The sequence below is a fragment of the Cherax quadricarinatus genome, chromosome 34, assembly GCF_038502225.1.
Source record: "Cherax quadricarinatus isolate ZL_2023a chromosome 34, ASM3850222v1, whole genome shotgun sequence".
In the NCBI taxonomy this organism is placed as follows: Eukaryota; Metazoa; Arthropoda; class Malacostraca; order Decapoda; family Parastacidae; genus Cherax; species Cherax quadricarinatus.
Window position 1 is genome coordinate 8,429,394 of NC_091325.1, and position 21,832 is coordinate 8,451,225.

General features: G+C 40.8%; 1 protein-coding gene and 1 long non-coding RNA gene across 8 annotated transcripts in view; one reads left to right on the forward strand and one right to left on the reverse strand.

Moving 5' to 3' along the window:
• Nucleotides 1–21,832, forward strand: part of LOC128693682 (transforming protein p54/c-ets-1) — a 496,563-nt gene that overhangs the window by 463,976 nt on the left and 10,755 nt on the right. For 6 of the 7 annotated variants that reach the window (XM_070091145.1, XM_070091147.1, XM_070091148.1 and 3 more), the window contains one exon: nt 6,783–6,812. The exons of the other annotated variant lie outside the window; for it this stretch is intronic. In XM_070091145.1, the coding sequence (XP_069947246.1) occupies nt 6,783–6,812 (30 nt within the window). The remainder of the gene's footprint in view (nt 1–6,782; nt 6,813–21,832) is intronic. 7 annotated transcript variants of the gene reach the window in all.
• The window catches only part of LOC138853588 (uncharacterized), a 236,210-nt gene that overhangs the window by 84,215 nt on the left and 130,163 nt on the right, over nt 1–21,832 (reverse strand). The gene's annotated exons all lie outside the window — the stretch shown is intronic.

Genomic DNA, 21,832 nt, shown 5'->3' on the forward strand with positions numbered 1-21,832 from the left:
ACATTTCATATTTTACACATGCTAAAGTTTCATGTGTCAGGTGCCCTGCACATTAGGCAATGTCGAGAACGGGAGACCAGCAAAGAGCGGGGCTCCAGATGTGCCAACGTATGCCTCAGCAGGGTTGTTTCAATCCTTCAAGAAGCAGCCAGCAAAGCAAAATAACGAAGGAGCACACTGAAGTCAGTAGAGCAAGACATGAATCAAGTCAGGAGAACAAGACAGAGGAACAAAATAAGAGAGCAAGACACGCTAAATTCTCAAGGAGAACAAATATCTGGAAACGAGAACCTTGAGTAAAATAAACCTCGTACTGAACAGACTTAGAACCTGTATTGTTGAGGTAGAAGGATAAGGTAGAAGAGTTAGTTGATGAAATAGATGAATACATAAAGCGAGTTAGAATTGTGGGAGGGGAATGGAGAGTAGAGGAAGCAAGGGAGGGTGGTAGGGGAAAGGGAGGGATGGGAGGATATAAACGATTAGGAAACAAAAAACTGGGCGATTTTCAACACGAAGGGGGAAGGAAAGGAGGAAAAAAATACTATGAATGGATTATGAATTAACAGTGTGGTTGTCGTGGAGTATGTGAGTGGGAGGACTGGTACCGGTGAGTGGGAGGACTGGTACCGGTGAGTGGGAGGACTGGTACCGGTGAGTGGGAGGACTGGTACTGATAATGAACACGAGTGTCAGGTGAGTTATTGGCGAGTGTGACACAGATGAGTGAAAATGAGTAATATATAGGTGAAAGTGTGTTGACGTAAGGGACACATAAGGGTTGAAGTGATATTTTCATGGGGAATATATATATTATATATATATATATATATATATATATATATATATATATATATATATATATATATATATATATTATTTATTTATTAATAAGCCGAACTTTCCGAATATGCCTGACTCCTTTAAAATTTAAAGTTTTTCAAAATAAATTGTTACAAAATTATATATATAATATATAATATATATATATATATATATATATATATATATATATATATATATATATATATATATATATAAATTTTGCCCTCGTTAAAAAACTAAGAAACCTTTTTGAAAAAAAGCATATTGGTAAAGGGAAAAATATACATTGGTATGAAAAATGAATCAAATGCTACAGCTGAGCAGGTACATTATTATTATTTATTACTATTATTTTGTTTCAATTATTATTATATTAATATATTTGCAAAATGTGTCATATTGGTCATCAAGTTGTGCAGGCAAAGGATTTTGGTAGAAAAATGTTGGAAAAATGTGAAGGAAATAAAGCATTAAATGTGGAAGAATGATGAGCATCTGTCTGGAGTAGTGATGATGGTGGTGTTGACGGTAGTGATGGTGGTGGTGACAGTGTTAGTGGTAGTAATGGTGGTGATGACAGTGATAGTGGTAATAATGGTGTTAGTGATGGTGGTAGTGATAGTGGTGATAATGGTGGTAGTGATAGTTATGGTGATGGTAGTGATGGTGATGGTAGTGATAGTGGTGGTACTGATAGTGGTGGTAGTGATAGTGATGATGGTGGTAGTGGTGGTAATAAAGGTGATAATGGTAAGGGGCGCCGGGGGAGGGGCAAGTGGGCGTGCCCATTTTACGCTAGAATCGCCGGAAGCCAAGTCAGCCGACCGGAAAAAAACGGGCGATATAGGAGGGAGGATGAGAGGGAGGAGAGTGAAGGGGAGAGAGGGATTGGAAGAATATTTGGGAAGGGAGAATGGGGGATGGGGAGGGAGGAGAAAAAAGTACGGGGTGTTAGGAGAGTAAGGGAAGAGCGGGGAAAGAGGGAAGATGAGAGGGAAGGAGGAAATAGGGTGGGAGGAGTGAGAAGGGAATATGGAACGCAAAGATGCAGGAGGATAGAAAATAAAGAATGGGAAGGGAAGAGAATGGATGACATAATGAGAAATTAAGAAAAGAGAATTTAAAAGAGGGTGTATTACTGAGGGAGGGGGATGGAAGATGAGAGAAGAGAGGGAGGGATGGAGGTGAGGGAAGGAAGTATATTCTCACGGTGTCATCAGTTGAAATGGTCAGTTTCGAGGGAGAGGCAGAAGCCGGGGAAGGGAGGGGGAGAGGAAGAGGGAAGTGGAAAGGGCAGTGGAAGAAGGAAGGTTATAGATACAGAATGAGGAGGATGATGGCGTGGTTAATGTCATGAAAAATACTATTATGTCATGTTTTGTGAAGCTTTGAGACAACATTGTTACATCTGTGAGCGTCTATATACACCTGAGTGTGTCTGCTTATGTACACTTGTGCATGTGTATGCACACCTGAGTTTGTAACCTGTGTGTATAATGGGGTGTATGTATGACACTTGTGCGTACGTCTCTCTGTGTGTGTCAACTGTGGTTGCATGTTTGTAGGTATTTATGTTACATATGGATATGTACACCTGTGTGTGCGCGCGTGCGCGTGTCTGTATGCGTTTACGAATACATGTGTATGTGTACACCTGTCTGCTCCATTAATTTAGCCGGGGCTGCGAGCCTGGACAGTGGTGCCACTCGCCGTGGTGGCGGCTACCATAACTAACCTCTCTCCCTGGGACTTGCGAATTTATGTAATCTGTCAATAATCAGATTCTCTCAATTCCTTGCTATTTTTTTTCCATCCTTAGCAATTTTCATTACGCGATGCACCAGTACATTTATGAAATAGTAAAGAAATTTATAACTTTTAGACTGTTATCATGTGGTTACCCGCCCAGTTTGTATGCACACCTAGCGGTGGTTATCCTGACTGTATATCATTCATTAAAGTGTGTGTGTGTGTGTGTGTGTGTGTGTGTGTGTGAGAGAGAGAGAGAGAAAGAGAGAGAGAGAGAGAGAGAGAGAGAGAGAGAGAGAGAGAGAGAGAGAGAGAGAGAGAGAGAGAGAGAGAGAGAGAGAGAGAGAGAGAGAGAGAGAGAGAGCTCATCTATTTTTGGTTGTAGGGGTCGAGTCATAGCTCCTGGTGTGTTTGTCGGGGGGGGGGGGATTTGGTCCGAGTAATCCGGTTAAATGAATTGTCATGTGAGGAAAACAACACATTACAGAAAGTTTTCACTCTGTTTAGAGCTTTATGAGTCATGACTTAATGAAGCTCTACACAGAGCGAAACTTTGTCCCTGTCAAAGCTTATTCTATGTAGATCCAGCTTCAATCAACATTGTTTAATCTTGAGTATTCAATAAGTGTTCCCGTTGTCTTACAAATTTGTTGTCCACTGTGAAATGCATAGGAGGGCGTCTTGATGAAGTGCTCTTGATCCATTGCATTAAAGCTGCTTATCTGTTCCCTATTTAATTCCTGATTGCCTCTCATTTCCCAGGCCCTGTATGACCCTCACGGGCTTAAGTGCTCAGTGTGTGCGCCCTATCCTCACTTTTTGTTGAACAATTTTTGTTGAACGAAGAGTATAAAGCGATGGCTTAATATGTAAAACTAGGCAAAGGGTTTTATAATTTTAACACAAAAATAATAGTAAACTGAAAATATTAGTCTGGGTAGAAAAAAATCGTGCTGCAGGTTACAGTCTTTCTATCTTTGCCTTTCTCATCTTCACTGTAAACACTGTCAAAAATGTAATCTATAAATTTGTGTCATCTCTTTGTGAACGAGCTGGAAATCATCATGTGGTAGTGAGGTACCGTCGTCATCTCCTATGAATGTGAATTTTGGCAGATTTACCGGTGTTTTCTTTATCCCTCATGAACATGAAAAAAAGGTAAATCTTACAAAAGTTTACTCATTCAGTGTACACTTTATTATGCCTGTGTCAGTAGTTCTTATTGCTGAAATTTTTGCTTCCCATTAGAGGAGACCTGGGTTGAGATCAGGCCTCAAGGCGATGACCCAGGGGCAATTAACACGTACATTAACACAGATATACTCATGTGAATGTGCCTGAGGACTGGGAGGTAATCAGACAGAATCCAAGGATGGGAAAGATAATTCTAATTCCAGCAAGAAAATAACTGCTCACCTGCGTCCTTTGAACTGAGTTACATTAAATGACAGTACATAACCTCGATAAGCTACGAAAACATGATGACTAAAGGCTACCACAGTATCAAAAAGTCGAGCACAGGATACAAAATACAGTCAGATATATTTATGGAAATATGTCAAACATTTGGAAAGCATAAAAGATGTATTATGCAATGACAGGAATATAACAGGACACGATATGAACACTTGTACTTTTACTTCTAACATCGTCCTGTGTTTAACTCCATCAATGCTGGATGGTCTTTACGGGTTTAGATTCTATCAAGCCAAGTAGAGCATCCAAGTCTGTAAACATACACATGTAAACTACATTACTTTGATCACATCAAAATATTTTCTAGTCTTTAGTGCTGGAGAGAGAGAGAGAGAGAGAGAGAGAGAGAGAGAGAGAGAGAGAGAGAGAGAGAGAGAGAGAGAGAGAGAGAGAGAGAGAGAGAGAGAGAGAGATTCACAATCAGCAAAAAAAATATTCCAAGGGCAGGTTAATAATGAGTGTTGAAGACTTGATCCTCCGTCTGCTAACTGCGGCCCTCTTCATGTTCAATCAGGCTTTTGTTGCTTGCAGACAAAAATAAAATCTTACTGAAGTGCGACGCACAGAAAGAAGGCGATGGGGAAAAAACTATTCTGAGTACCATAAAATACAATTAGAGAACACCGTGTCAACATCAGTGTTCCAAGATGTTAACACTGGCAACAGATTTAAGACTATATTCATAGGGAGGTATACTCGTGGGGGAGTATACTCTTGAGTCATACAGCGCCTATGGAATAACAGGCAATTAAGTTCATTCCAAGTAACAACAGATCCAATTCCTTGAATCAAGAATGTCTCAACAATATCAAGGCACCTCTTCTGAGGTCTTCTACATTCAGGGTACAATATTAGAAGCCATAAGAGGTGTGTGAGTTTCCCTGTCTCCTGATATCAAGTTTATTTTTCCTCTGTAATCTACCTTGTCGATAATTACTATCACATTTGCCCTGTCTGCTTTCGTAAGGTGAAGTCTAGGATCTTTCTTTAAATCATGGTATAACTTAACAAATATTTGAGGACAAGTGTGTTGCAGAGGTCTGACTGCTCAGACTTCTGCAATACAATTGTCCTCAAAGATTTAAGTTATACCACGAATTAAGGAAAGATCCTAGACTTCACCTTACGAAAGCAGACAGGGCAAATGCGATAGTAATTATGGACAAGGTAAATTATAAGGGAAAAATAACATTATTAGAAGACAGGGGAACTGACGTGTCCCTTAAGGGCGAACTAAATTTCCATCAGGCTGTCGCCGTGGTTACCTGGAATTATGTCGGGCTACGAGAGGAGAAATATTTCAGAAACTCGTCACAGGTATGTCACAAGGTATCTCACCAAGCAAACAGAAGTGCTGTGGCCTCAAGTACTTGCTTCCAAATATTTTCCTCCACGTAAATTGGTTGTGTGCGCGCATCTTCTCTTGAAAATTTTTTAGTACTGGTCCCAGAAATACAATATTATTTATTGCTTATATAAATTACTTCATTTAAGCTTGGAAGTGTTGAAGGTGGAAAGGAGGATTTAAATGACTGTTCGTGAGGAAGGAGACTTATGAAACTGGGTTTTAGGGATTAACAGGAGCGTTTGTGAGAGCGATACGTAACTTCATCATCATATGCGTCTGATTACCGTTTGCCTTTTGTTTTCTCTTTAAACTCCGCCCCTTGATAGTGACGTCAGAGGTTCCTGCGGGGTCACTCTTTCTGCGCGACCAATGACTGACAGCCCCCCTAATCAGTTGCCATTCGCTGCCCATTCTTGCCATTTCCCGGCCTATTAATATTCAAAGAAGAATTTATTTTCCAACGAGGGACTCTTGAATAAGTAATAAATGTCAGGTTCCTTACATGCATCGTCTCGCAACAGCAGGAAGTAGAGAAAAGAAAATATTAGAGGAAGTTCTCAAGGGAAGTGAGAAACCGGTAACCGCGTTCGCCTAGAACTTGGCTGGTCGTCCGCGTGTCACACAAAAGCATTAATTGAGCTGGATCGCGCGTCCTGGGGCCCCGAGCTGCCGACACACACTCGCGCGCGCGGGCACACTCACACGCACGCACACGACGCGAGGAGAGAGAGCTTCGGCAGACGTGATTTATTGGTCAGCCTCCCACGGACGGTGTTGAACTTCACCACAGCGCAGATAACCCCACGCAGGGAGCAACTGTCGTGCTTTTATGTACTTGATGTGTTCCTGATTCACAGGATATTGTGTAGAGATTTTACGCGAGTTTCGCTTAGTTTACCTAAAAGTCAAGAAAAAGTTTCGATAAGTCTTCAAGAGATTCAAGAAGAATTTCATTCAATCTACATAAAAGTCAAGAGGAATTCCTTTTAGTTTACTGGAAAAAAGTTTTTACGTATCCCTGGAGAGTAAAAGAAAACCTCTTTGTTTAACTGCCGAAAGAAGACATCTTACCTGGTTTAACCACGTTAGGAGAAAGTCTTTTAAAATTGTGTTGGGAATACTGAAAACGAGAGTGCAAAAGTCACGTCTTGGGCTCTGCCAAGTCCTCTTTATTCCATACCTCGAAGAAAATATAAAAGGCTAATCTGAACGTAACTCATTAATTAGACAGACTGAAGTTTATTGCGGGAGGATTGTTGAGCGATTGCAAGTAGTAACCGGAGATTCGTAAAATATTGTTGTTGCTAATTGTATTAGATTTTTTAAGGAAAGATGTGCGAAACTTTTATGAATTTCACTGAAGACTTTTCGTATCGACTTTCAGACAACAGAAGAAGGGTGTGGAGCAGGAACGGTAAGATAAGTCCTGTATTTCTCCTTGTAGATGTAGCTCTTGTGGTGATGCCTGCCTCGTGTATCTGTGCCTCCCTCTCACTCACTCTAATTACGTAGTGAATGTTACTACTAAACCTGACCACTAACGTTGCATCTTGGTTCATGTACCGTTAAGGTACTTTCGTAGATTAATTAACGTAGACTAGTTTTTTTTTTTTGTGTGTATACTAAACGATATTAGTTTTAAGGATGATTTTTTTCCTAGCAAGGAAGCGCATGACTATAGCATTAATACTGGACTAGTGACGAAATAGTCACAGCAGAGCATGTGATAGCTTGCTCATACAGTCAGGTTTTTCACATGCATTTAATGTTGAGGAGAAAACACTCCAGTTTGTGTAATATATAAATTGGATGGCGCGAAATCCGTAGGGATGACAAACTTTATCGGAAAAAGGCGGTTGCTTCAATTCTTTGATTTAGAGCCCTTCACTGAGCATCCGAGTGTGTCATAATGGCACGGGTTTTTTTCCCCGGATAGAGCGAGATACATGGTAAAGTCTCCGCACACCTGCTGCCCCTGTTCACCTACCAATAAGTAATTGTTAATACTATATTCATGGAGAAGTGCTAAAGCCACAAGGGTCACACAGCGCCTTGGGAAGGAAAGATAATCCTGCTCCACCCAAGAAAAAGACTTCCAATTCTAGGATTAATAGCAGTGAACAGGAGCCTCGGTGTTAGCAAACTATTGTGTATGGGATCAAGGAGAAACAGTCCATATGCAAATACTTTTACTAATGAACAAACGATAGCTTTTGTGTGTTGCTCTTGTGCCTACAAATAGGTCATTACACATGTTTGGGAACAAGTGGAGGATAGGTAGGGTGGGTGAGGAGGATAGGTAGGAGGGGTTTGTGTGGAGTGGTTGCGACAGGTAGACAGTAGTTACGAGCCCGTGTGATGAAGGGCAACAGGTAGAAGCACCCCACCGGAAGCTCCATTGTAGGGCCCACCATGCACCGTTGCCCCTGTACAGACCGCCCTCCTCTCTCCCAGGGCGTATCCCACTCCGTCCCATGGGGGCCGTGTGGCCGGGCGGCAGAGGGTCGAGGGTGATCGTCTGCCGCCCAACACATCCGCCCTTCTCTCCCCTCCCCCCCACCCACTCACTAAAGCTCTCACGATAAAGGGATGTATTAATCGTTACCCGAGTGTCGCTCTTTTTTCAATGGGATATCAAAACCTCTGATCATAACCGGACTCTGAATGGGATTTAATGTTGTGTTTGCTCGACATCCCAATTACACGAGGCCGGTGTCTGGGCCCCGCTTGCTTATGTTCAAGGACCAGTTTATCCAGGCTTATTATCCTGGGTGCTGGCCCCTCCTCGCACCGCCAAGCCCCTCCCTAAATCGTACGAGCCCTGCACCTCCGCCCTGCCTCGCACGACCCCGCTCGGCACCACCCCGCTTGGCACCACCCCGCTCGGCACCACCCCGCTCGGCACCACCCCGCTCGGCACCTCCCAGCCTTGCCCAGCACCACCTTGCTCAATCCACATTAACCCATCTCTCGTATGGTGTTAAATAGCTCCAGTATGGATGGGGCAATGTTCTCCTGTGTATACAAATGGTGTAGTAAAAAAAACTGCAATTGCTGCATTAAATTTACACATTAGGCAGAAACCAAATATCGCATTACAAGTAAAGCATGGAAGATGGCGCAGCTGAGGGAGGAGGGAGTAATAGAAAGTGTAATTTAAGGAAGTTGTAACTAAGCTGAGGTAAGGGACTGCTCTTAGCTTGTAAATGAAGGTAGGAACTCCAAACCTTGTACTGTAAAACTCGTATGTAAATGAAAAGAAAAAAGGCAAAAGGGTGAGAGAGAGAGAGAGAGAGAGAGAGAGAGAGAAAGGGGGGGGGGAGCGTGAGGGTGGAAAGGAAAAGGGGAGGAAGAGGAGTTGGTTCGAGGGTGAGGTAAGAGGAGTCGGTGCGAAGGTGAGGCAAGAGGAGGAATCCGTGCAAGGGTGAGGGAAGAAGAGGGATCGGTGCGAGGGTAAAGGAAGAGGAGGGTGAGGAAGGAGAAGTCGGTAAGAAAGTGAGGAAGGAGAAAGTGAGATATGTTGATTCCTCGTACTAGTGGTGGAGGCTGGTCAACTCCTGCCCCGTCGCTGCCAGAATGTGTGTTCATCTCATTGTTGACACAAAAGCTGTGAAATTCCTGTGGTTATATAAAAGAAACAAATTTTCCCTCGAGCCAAGACACTATTCGGGCGTCGCTAGTGATCGCTACATCAACGTACGAGGTCACAGCCTCCTCTTCGGTCGGAGCCGCTCGCCGGCTCTGACGCCGGTACTTCACCTGGAGTGCATTGATACCGGTGAGGTGGAACTATCATCTTCCTTGGACCAAGCATAAATACCTTCCATTTCCTAGGCGTTGCATGACCCTCTGTAGGGGTCTCTGCGTGATCCGAGAAAAAGCATCCCCCGTATCAACTCCGGCTTCCTCTACCTCAACCCACTCATGAAGTATAGTAACTAAGCATCCCCCAGATGCAGAGGACCTTTTTAAATTATCAGCTTTCTTAGCGCTCTAGAAATTACAAATAGAATTTGCAAACTGGAGCCTACAAAGCCTACTTAAATTTTAAACTTTTCTTTAAGAAAGACATACCATCGATAAAAGTCCGAAACTGACCGGAAAAGGTATTCTCCAATTATCGCTCTGAAACTGATTCAAGTGTTTTATAATTATTTTAGTATACCGACAAATTTGAATCTACGAAGCCTAAACTCATAGGATACAATCCTCGTCAAAAGGATCATCACCCATTAGGAACTGAAGGCGTTCAGATGAGGCAGTCGAGATATTTCATGGTAAATACACCACTTTTCAAAAAACTAAACTGACAAGCTGGCACTTCCACACACAGAAGAAGGTTGGGACTATTATCAAAGTTACGTGCACCAGCATTACAAGTTTGAAGCCAACCCAACCAGAAGTAGCTTTCTCAAGGGAACCAATGCCCAGAATGGTCTATATAACATTAGAGGACACCTGTTTACGCCAGTAGTTATATAAACTTTTCCTTAGTTACAGTACATCAGCATAGAATTTAAAGCCGATTCGATGAGGTAATCTCAAACGACAATAGTAGAGGAAGAAAAAAAAATTTCAGGTAACCATGAATGTACCTGATCGAGATAAATAAATGAAATAAATATGCAAATAAACGAAATTTTACTAGGAAAAAAAACAGCAAGGTATGTGAGAAAGTATCGGCATCGGAGGTATCGGCACCATATCGGTATAAAATCCCTAGTGAAAGCACCCTCGAAATAGGTCACAAGTAAAAGTACCCCTACTGATGGGTGATTACTATCAGTGATTTATTCCATGTTCTATCCGGCTAATAACGCCTGATTCCTGCTATATTCAAACTGTATCCTGGCTGTATCCATCAGCCGGGTGACAAATTTCTGCCTACATCTACCAGTCGGCGATAGATTCCTTTCCATATCCATCAGCCAACAACAGATTTCTGGCTGTATCCATCAACAGGTGTTTTATTCCGGCCTGCACTCATCAACTTGTAAATTATTCCTTCTTGTATTCGGTTTCCTTTGACGATCGGAGGGGCGACGAGATCCTTGCCCGGTTTCAAACCTTCTTAATAATTAACCTTTGGATACCCCGTTTGTCAGCGGCTTCGGCTGGTTTGCTTGCTTGCTTGTTCTTACGCTTGCTCCCACTACCCCCACATCTCTCTCTCTTTCTGTCTCCCCCCATCGTGCCTTGGGGCATCTGGACGTATTGTGGTGTAGTGAAGGTTTTTTTTCTCTCTCTCTCTCTCTCACACACACACACACACACACACACACACACACACACCTCAACCTCCTGCCTTCCCTGTTTATTTGCTCGACCTTTTCTGTCCCTCTCTCACTATGTGCTGTGACTTGATTAGAATCTGCACAGAGCGAAATTATGTCCCGAAAAAAAAAAGTTTTGTAAGGTGTGGCTTTTGTTCATTATTGTAGGCTGTTCGACTTTTGTATTGTTTTCTAGTTGTTGTGGATATCGTGCTCTCTCGTTTGTCTAGTAATATTTTGCGCTTCCTTCTCGTTTTCTATTTTTATTCACATTTTCCTCGTGTTATATTTCCTTTTAGACTCCCATTTGTTATCCAATGTTTGCTTATTTCAAGTTATATAGACAGGTAATGTAAATAATCTTAAAATTGAGAATTTTCGCTCAGTACTGGGCGAAACGTAATCTGAAGATTTTTTATCTAGTCACCAATACCAATGATACTTCTTTTCCTTCTGATTTTTCCTACATTAGTTTTCCCTGACTGCTTGTGCCTTGTTTTTCTTTTGTATGTGCGTTTTTATGTTTCTGCCACTGTATGTGCGTTTTTATGTTTCTGCCACTGTATGTGCGTTTTTATGTTTCTGCCACTGTATGTGCGTTTTTATGTTTCTGCCACTATGTGCGTTTTTTATGTTTCTGCCACTGTATGTGCGTTTTTATGTTTCTGCCACCTGATGTTATTACCGGTTGTTCTTTTGTTCTCTTTGCAATTGTTCTTTTGTTTTTGACGGTATTTGATGTCATTATGAAGATCAATATTTTTTCTCCGTCTCTCCTTCCTGTCTATCTTTGTTCGTATATATTTTTTTTTATCACATCTTCCACCTCCCTCTTTCTATCTATCTCTCTCTCTCTCTCTCTCTCTCTCTCTCAAGCATCCGTGTCTTTTATCAGTTCTGAATACGTAATTCGGGTTCCACCTTTCACCACAGACTCAAGTCTCACATCAAATTCAACTCTCACCTCTGACCAAGCTTCACCTCACCTCACCGCCGGAACTTTGCCATCACTTTCCGAAGGATTTCCGTAAACTTGGACATCCGGAGCGCTGGTCACTGCATCCTTCCTCCCCGGTGATCCTCTAGTTATCCATCCTCTCTCATACTTCTGATTATCCGCTCTTTTTAGTTATGCTCATCTCCTCCGCTTATTGTTATCCTTCTCATTCTCTAGTGTTCCTTTCTGTTACTCCTTCACCTTTTTTTCGATTACTCTTATGAACTGAGTCCCTAGCTGTGAAATCTATACTCAAATAACCGTCACTTTCGAAACCTACCACGACGTTTTGGTCTGCCCTTGAACCATTGCCAAATCAGTTGCTCAGGTCTGACCGAAACATAATCGGAAACTTCCTTTTCTAAGTGCGTGTTATTTGTGAATTGTTACAGCCATGGTATTGTGGCTTTTATTCTTCTTGGTAAAATCTGTGGCTAAGTAAAATGTTAAATTCTCCTAGGCACTGCTAAAATATACTCCAAGGACAGATAAATGATTTTTCCAGATATTTGAAAATGTCTCTCTCTACAAAAAAAAAAAAAGCATATACTTCGTTCTACAAAATTAAAATGTGATTAAAGTTATGCTAGTCTTGAAGTAAAGCTAAGCTAAGTACAAATGTCAAGGAGGGGATGTTCTAAGCCCGTAATAATCACATAAGTTTTGATTCAAGGTAGGAGAGATGTTAGCTATAATTCGTTGGATCAAGAACACTTCACAGTTTCAAGGCACCCCTTATTTCCTCTTGAAGGGCAGAGACATGCCTGATGTTCAATATAAAACAATTTTTTTTCGTTGATTAGTACATCCAAAAATCTTCCGAGACACCTTACGTTGTCACTCGGCCATATACAATAAAAAGATATGTTGTTTATACGGTCCAGTGAAACCCTTTGTGAAATGGAGCCGTATTTCGTAAGCTTGGAGTCTTTCTCTCCGTAGATACTGCAGTTCACTGTCCAGGTAGGTTGATATACGGGGCTGGTATGGAATGAGACGTTAGCTGCACCAGAGGTACAGGTGCAAAACACAGCAGTAAAGACATTTAACATGGAACAAGTAGCAGGAACAACTAACAAAATGCCCTAACCTGCAACAAGGTGCAAGGGAATGGGAAAAAAAGCCAAACTATTACTCAGTTAATCGAAGAGCGAAACGAAGGAATTTGAGTAGTTAATAATGTAGAAATCGACAGAAGTAGCGGAAAACAGAGATAATAGAGAATAAACCTGGAAAACTACGGTGGTTTCAGGAGTGGATGTGATGCGCTGGAGATGGTGAGATTGTATGGGAGATGATGTCTCTAAAAACAATGTGATGGAAATTCTGAAACGTCGGAGATAGTGAGATGCTGCTGATGGTGACGATAGAATGAATTCGAAGCCCCTGACGGAAATGAGATGAAAGGGAGATGATGGGGGCGGGGGGCTACAGTGAGGAGATACAAATTTTTAAGGGGGATGCTGAAGCTGGGAGATATAGATGACGAGGAAGATGAGGATGAAACCGGTGTTTGGGGTCCTGGCGACCTAGCACCATAGACTGGCTTACCTGTGGTGTGTGGCGGTGATGATATTCCTGCTTTGCGACACACAACACCAGGATATCCGGTTAAGGCCAGAGTAGCGTCACTTCCGCTTGTTATCTGGCTATCAACCGGCACGATACCTACCCTCTGCACCTTCTCACTTACGATACCAACCCTCTGCACCTTCTTACCCACGATACCAACCTTCTGCACCTTCCCACCCCTCGATACTTACCCCTGCACCTTCTCACCCACGATACCTACCTTCTGCACCTTCCCACCCACGATACCTTCCCTCTGCACCTTCCCACCCCATGATACGTACCCTCTGCACTTCTCCACTCATGCTGTGTGCATTGCCACCTCAGGTAACCTTCTCACCCCATGATGCGCGTCATGCCACCTCAGGCAACCTTCCTACCCCATGCTGTGCATGGTGCCACCTCCGGCAACCTCCTCACCCCTTGCTGTGTATATTACCACCTCAGGCAAGACAATTGCGAGGAATTCACTAATAACAGATTAATGACTTCAGTATATATTTTCTAATTCAGATGCTAGTTCATCACACTGCTCCGTGTGTCATACTCATGAGATAATGTACGAGATGGAGAATCTTAGAGGTACTCTGGCTTGGAGCAGCCACGGCTGTGTCTTACATTTACAATGTTACTGCATGTTGCGCCCAATAACCCGAATTAGTCAAGTGGGTAGAACTACCCTAAAATTTGAATTTAATTTTTTTTTTTTTTGTAGATTAATGTATAATTTTTTAGTTTTTAAGTTTTACACCAAACCTAGAGACCTAACATGAAGTAATTTGTTCCAGTCTTGTACTGCTAAATATATCATAGATCTGTTTCAACTTATTTTTATTGAAAGACATTGTATGTATTTATAGTTATGTTAATTCCGATTTTCGCAGATTTATTGCATAAACAAATTTCCACCGTATTTATTTGCCAAATATGACTCGTACTTTTGGCATGTTTTTTTTTTTTAGGTCGAACTTGCCGATACGGCTTTTTAAGCACTACATAATATATACATACATATATCATGCCGAATAGGTAAAAACCTGTGATTTTGCCTTAAATAGCAACGTTCTTCTTGCTGAATAAGGCAAGCGAAAATTTGTGTATGCAATAATTTCGCAAAATCATTCTGAACTTAACGAAAAAATATATTTCACTCTTTTTTTATTAAATTTTTGTAAACTTATCTAAAATGCATTTATTTGGATTAGGCTAAATTAAATTGCGCTTGTTATAATAAAGTTAGGTAAGTTTTCTAAGGTTCATTTGGTACAAAATTATTAATTTTTACATTAACATAAATTAAAAAAAACATATCTTTAAACGTATAAGACAATTTTAGAGAGGACTTAATTTTACTCGAGTTTTTGCTAATTGACGAATTTTACCTATTCGTTACAATAATTATATATATATATATATATATATATATATATATATATATATATATATATATATATATATATATATATATATATATATATATATATATATATATAAGGCTTCAAGGAAGAATATTTGGATTTCTTCCTGAAGCCGTTTGAATATTCCACTTCCCCTACCACCCCATCTTTTAGTATATATTTTTTTTACCAATAGGAATATTTTATTACATAATATATCGCGCGCGAACACACGTGATAATCAGCTGTCTCTCACACAAACATTAATGCGATAAAGTACTCTACCCTCGGGTTGTGGCATTATAATATAAAAAGTATCAAATTACACTATAAAGTGGTATATTTAATCCAGTAAATCATTATTATTAATATTTACTGTGAAAGAATTGTTATTGTAATGGTCAAAACTGATTTTGTATTTAAGACATTAGACATTTTCTGTGGATACTTACAATGCAGCTGCTCACTTCTGGTTATTTTTTCAGCTGTAGAAATACAGTTTTACACTGTCACTTGTACACACTGTTAATGATGATAATGATGATTATTGCTTTTCTATTTTTAGTGGAAAGCAGAATAAAATAATAATAATAATAATAATACTGAGGGTGAGTCTTAGCATGTTGAAAAGGGTCCGCCTCTTGACCTTTTCTGGTAGTGGCTGCCCTGTGTGGACGTACTGGCGGTAAAATAATTCCAAGACTTGCTTCCCAGAAGGCTGAAAATCACACCTTAAAAGCGTTCGCGCGTCGCCCTTCGCCCCGTAGCCGTATTTAGAACCCTCTCTCCCGCATGCGGCAGTGTATGTATCACTCAGAGGTCCCAAGTTAAAGAAAACATCCGGTGGTGAAGGCGTCCATATGCTCAGTGGAACCATTGTTTTCTGCAGTCACAGGAATATGTACGCCCAGAGGTGTATGTCTCCGTGTATTATAATTTTACACCCACTCACCCACCCACAGCCACCCACCCACCCACCCACACACACACACACAGAAAGTATAATTTATTCCTTATTTTCGACATTAAAATATTTATGATTGGTTACGTGCAGCCTTATTGACCTACAGGTAGTCGAAGGGCTTTATACATTATTAATCATCTGCATAAAGCAGATGTTAAATTTGCGGGGAAACGCTACACCCGAAGTCATATAGGTTAGCGAAGGGAGAGCGTCGTTCTAATTCTTTTCGTCAAGAATTCTTCACCGGCATCAAGGTACTCCCTCCTTCCCCCCTCTCCCCCTTATCTCAAAGACAATTCACATATAGCACCTGGGAAATTCGAAGTAATCAAATTTGACACAAGACGGTATCAAAAGCAATTGGGTTGAACTGACTTGGGTTGAATATAGGACAGTTGTGGTTACGACACTTTATATTATGCTATCGCTGCGTGTGGAATAATGTGTTTTCCAGCTCACGAGCCGTGCCTGTCATCATGTGTAATATTGAGGCGTTTCCGGTGTTATCTTTGTATTCTAGGCTTTGTGACACCTAACTCAGCGTTGGAGACGCTAGCACTACTGCGTCTTCATTAAATCTGTCTCTTTCAAACTTCTTTGGGACTATCCTGTCTGTCTGTCTCTGTCTCTCAGAGGAAAAAAAACAAGACTTCAGAAGTGTAGTATATCGCAATTTCAGTTCATTTAGTTTATCAATTTCGTCTTTCTAATTTGTGTTATTCTTAGTTGAACGATTACACTATAGTTATTAAGGCTGCACCTAACTTTTTCACCACCAGATAGGAATATCTGAATCCTTGAAATAGGGATTAAACTCTCAACGTATATACACTTAGATACACCCCTAGAAGGTATATATCCTATATCCCATTTGAAATAAGAGAGTAGTAATGTTTTGTCATCAATAAAAAAGTACGAATCTCTCATTTTGTTTGACAATGAACTAAAATATTTATGATATACAATAAACTTTATACACTATAGGAAAAAAATAGGTTTTATTAATGTCGTCTAAGTTACATACTAAGAAAGTAATGAAATAAACTAACCAGAGTTAATAAACTAATCAGAGTTGTCATGTTGTGTTAGTTGAGTGTCTTCACTTGCACCGGATCTCACGTCGCTCTCTTCAAATTAAAATTATTTCATTCTATAACTTTTTCGCTGAAATTAAAATATGTATGGTTAACAACGTTAATTTTGAGTAAAGAAATAAACGTAAAACTTAGATATTTTAATGCTTTTGTTTTAATTAAAAAATGTTGAATCATATATAGAACTATAGAAAAATACAAGGATAAGAAGCAGGAATCCAGTTGCTTGGAGTGTTTATGGATTTTCTCCCACGAAGTGGATTTAAGTCAGGTCGTTGGGTGGATTAGTGTGAAGCCGAGACGTGGGCTTCCCAAGTTTCTGTATATTTATACGCCTGAGCGCCTTCCATTCTCCCAGGCGCTGTATGACCTCTAAGGATTTAGCGCTTCCCAAAGAATACTAATGTGTATTCATATATGTCATACTGTATTCACTTGCATTATATTATTTATGCTAATAGTAAAAGTACCACAAACAGCAAAAGTAGTGTTAATAATAATAATAATTAATAATATTATCATAATCATCATCTGTGACGACGGAAGCTTCATGTGGATCGAATATTTTAAAATATTTAATTAAATTCGTCAGTGTAGCGACACAGTGGTGAAGGAAGAGGTAATAAGGTTTTGTATGAGAGGCGAAGTTGCCTCAGATTCCTTCGCCAGCATCAAGCAGCCCCTTCATCCTCCAAAAAATTAATCGTGTTACGTATGATCGTGAAATATTAGGCAGTGTGTGTTCCGTGTGGCACTTTCAACGGAAGTAACGTTTTCGAAAGTAGCTTTTGTGGCTCTTATTTGACAACCTGCCCTCCGTGGCTTTTATACGAATCGTTCCCTTGCCCCTACCATCTTGCTCCTTCACCCATGCTTGCTCAACTCATTTGGTAACCTCATCGAATTGCCCTATCGAAGTACGATAGCCTCTCACTGCACTGCGGCAGCAGGGCGGTACATCCTCTACCAGACGTAGGATTAATGAGCATATTGACTGCTATTAAAAGGGAAAGCAAGAACTTCCGACAGCCATAAGGGAAGATGCTTGCAACATTTTCATGTCGTGTATAATTAACTACAACGGTGTACTCAAGCTAATTTTTATAATCATTTTTATTTATGCTATAATCAAAGTACTCGTATATCATGCTTAAATTGTAAATATGAAATAAAAGGTGTAAGATGCGCTACAGACCTGGGATATTTTGTAGTCCACTCAAATTTTAAAAATCATAACGAAATAAACTGATTGTCTTTTAGAAGAGAAAAAAAATATTTAGAAAACTGAATGCGAGATTATAATACGAATGATAAAACCAAAGAGTTTATAAGTTTAATAACAATAATATATAAAAATAATAATTTAATAATATTGTTAGCCATAAAGGAGGTCTACAATTGTTTGGACGTGATTCATCTAGTCTACTCTGACATACGGAAATTTAAGATAGAGTAAAACGCCTGTTAGGGACTGGAAGGTACGAGAGGATATTTTTTCATAAATAGATTTCGATGGTATATCGTATGGATGAAGGGAGGAGCGTGTTAAGCACATTTAGGGATAAGGATGAGGGGGATGCCATTCCGTGTATGAACAGAGTTGGTGTTGGTTATGGCTGATAATGTTGCTATCATTTTTTACTTCTTGTTGCCATTAGTAGGAGCATTGCTATCGCCGATTTTATTCTTCACCACATTCATCATCTGTTAACTACTACCACTACCCAGTCAGTTACAAGCTGCCACTCATCATTAGCATCTGCCAAATCTACAAAACTACCAATCATCTTTTAACTCCACTAATCAACAAACAAGTGCAGAGCTATTTTTCTAGTATTTCTATCCTGTTAAGTTTACTTGTAATGCCAGGTGCTCTGACGGCACGATTAAGGCAATCAGCGTCGCTTGATGTTATCCAAACAGAGAAAACTACAGACACCGAGTGCCTCAAAGGGCAATTCGCCACGACTTTCTGTAAGAAGTCATAAATGCCGAGAAATGTGACCTATGACCGGGGTGGTGGCAAGGTGCATTGTTTGAGAGAGAGAGAGAGAGAGAGAGAGAGAGAGAGAGAGAGAGAGAGAGAGAGAGAGAGAGAGAGAGAGAGAGAGAGAGAGAGAGAGAGAGAGAGAGAGAGAGACCTGGAAGACAGAAGGCACATGCACTCTTCGGCAGTGAGGGGTCGGTGCCTTACACGGTAGTTTCCCTTTAATTGTCTGTGAATTGGGTTAGTATCATAATGTTCGGGGGAGGGGGAAGGTGACCTCTGACCTGCTGCGTGCCGCTCTAGCCTGACCTGGGCGCCACCGTTGTGCCACGCCGCTAACCTCATCACCGCCGCTCACCGCTCACAGCCTAAGCGGAAACTCGCTGCGAAGCAAGACCTCCCAGGTCAGATACGAAGTCTAGAGCATCGTAGGTCATCTCAGGTGAAGACAGCAAAAGTCACGATACACAATCGCAAAATATAATAACTATACATTTATTTATTACTATTATTTATTATTGGTTATACTTTAAACCGCCGGGGTCATACAGGGATTGGGAAATGGGAGGTAATCAGGTCTGATGCAAGGAGGGCGACTTCAGTCTTAACATTCACGAATATAAGATAATAAACCCTAATGCGTTATATGGCAAACATTTTCTTTGACCACTGTTGGGAAATATTTATCATATCCTTTAGTCGATTTCAAACATTCGATTTCAACTATGCTTCTTTATCTGTTAAGGCTCTCTTCATCCACATATTGCATTCCCATTCTTTCATTCGTTAGCTCAAATGTTGAGCTATCTATCTGCCTGTTCTTTCATACTAACACATGCTCTACTTTTTCTCTGTTCCTCACACACACAAATTATATATATATATATATATATATATATATATATATATATATATATATATATATATATGCATATATATATATATATATATATATAATTATTTATAATTATTATTATTATATATATAGGTACGGTGGCATTCACCATCATTCAGGCAATCGCTTTTTCTTGCCATAAGTGCTCTAACATCACTATTCAGATGACCCTCCTCTTAACTGCAATATCATCACACTTCAGTTAGAGTTATTATTATTATTATAATCAAGGGGGGAGCACTAAACCCGTAGGATTATACAGCGCCTATGGGGGGATGGAAGGCATTCAGGCTTAATTCAGGGAACCGGAGCACAGATCCAATTCCCTAGATCAAGAGCCCCTCACCAGCGTCAAGGAGCCTTCCTTGAGGGGAGTTAGAGTTAAGACACTGTGCTTTCCGCCTCCAGGACAAGCAATCTGACTGATAAGCCTGTTGGATGTTTAAGCCCTTGTAGTTAACACTTCCTTAACCCCTTTCCAACCCTTCTTGATACTACCCGTGTCCCTTCGTTCCATCCCAGAGTTATATAGCGACTTAGTCATCACATCATGCTCCAGCCTGTAAATTGTCAAACCACCACAACAACCCTTCATCATGTAACATTGTTACTCTAATTCCCCAATCCTCGCATTACCTCTCTCACATCTGTGTATGTCCCAAGATCATTAGTTTGTCATTTTAATGGAAGGATGTGTGGTGTTATGCCTTGTAAAGTCTTGCTTTCTTAGCTGAAATATTTTTTTTTTTTTTTTTTTTTTTTTATCACACCGGCCGATTCCCACCAAGGCAGGGTGGCCCGAAAAAGAAAAACTTTCACCATCATTCACTCCATCACTGTCTTGCCAGAAGGGTGCTTTACACTACAGTTTTTAAACTGCAACATTAACACCCCTCCTTCAGAGTGCAGGCACTGTACTTCCCATCTCCAGGACTCAAGTCCGGCCTGCCGGTTTCCCTGAATCCCTTCATAAATGTTACTTTGCTCACACTCCAACAGCACGTCAAGTATTAAAAACCATTTGTCTCCATTCACTCCTATCAAACACGCTCAAGCATGCCTGCTGGAAGTCCAAGCCCCTCGCACACAAAACCTCCTTTACCCCCTCCCTCCAACCCTTCCTTGGCCGACCCCTACCCCGCCTTCCTTCCACTACAGACTGATACACTCTTGAAGTCATTCTGTTTCGCTCCATTCTCTCTACATGTCCGAACCACCTCAACAACCCTTCCTCAGCCCTCTGGACAACAGTTTTGGTAATCCCGCACCTCCTCCTAACTTCCAAACTACGAATTCTCTGCATTATATTCACACCACACATTGCCCTCAGACATGACATCTCCACTGCCTCCAGCCTTCTCCTCGCTGCAACATTCATCACCCACGCTTCACACCCATATAAGAGCGTTGGTAAAACTATACTCTCATACATTCCCCTCTTTGCCTCCAAGGACAAAGTTCTTTGTCTCCACAGACTCCTAAGTGCACCACTCACTCTTTTTCCCTCATCAATTCTATGATTCACCTCATCTTTCATAGACCCATCCGCTGACACGTCCACTCCCAAATATCTGAATACGTTCACCTCCTCCATACTCTCTCCCTCCAATCTGATATTCAATCTTTCATCACCTAATCTTTTTGTTATCCTCATAACCTTACTCTTTCCTGTATTCACCTTTAATTTTCTTCTTTTGCACACCCTACCAAATTCATCCACCAATCTCTGCAACTTCTCTTCAGAATCTCCCAAGAGCACAGTGTCATCAGCAAAGAGCAGCTGTGACAACTCCCACTTTGTGTGTGATTCTTTATCTTTTAACTCCACGCCTCTTGCCAAGACCCTCGCATTTACTTCTCTTACAACCCCATCTATAAATATATTAAACAACCACGGTGACATCACACATCCTTGTCTAAGGCCTACTTTTACTGGGAAAAAATTTCCCTCTTTCCTACATACTCTAACTTGAGCCTCACTATCCTCGTAAAAACTCTTCACTGCTTTCAGTAACCTACCTCCTACACCATACACTTGCAACATCTGCCACATTGCCCCCCTATCCACCCTGTCATACGCCTTTTCCAAATCCATAAATGCCACAAAGACCTCTTTAGCCTTATCTAAATACTGTTCACTTATATGTTTCACTGTAAACACCTGGTCCACACACCCCCTACCTTTCCTAAAGCCTCCTTGTTCATCTGCTATCCTATTCTCCGTCTTACTCTTAATTCTTTCAATTATAACTCTACCA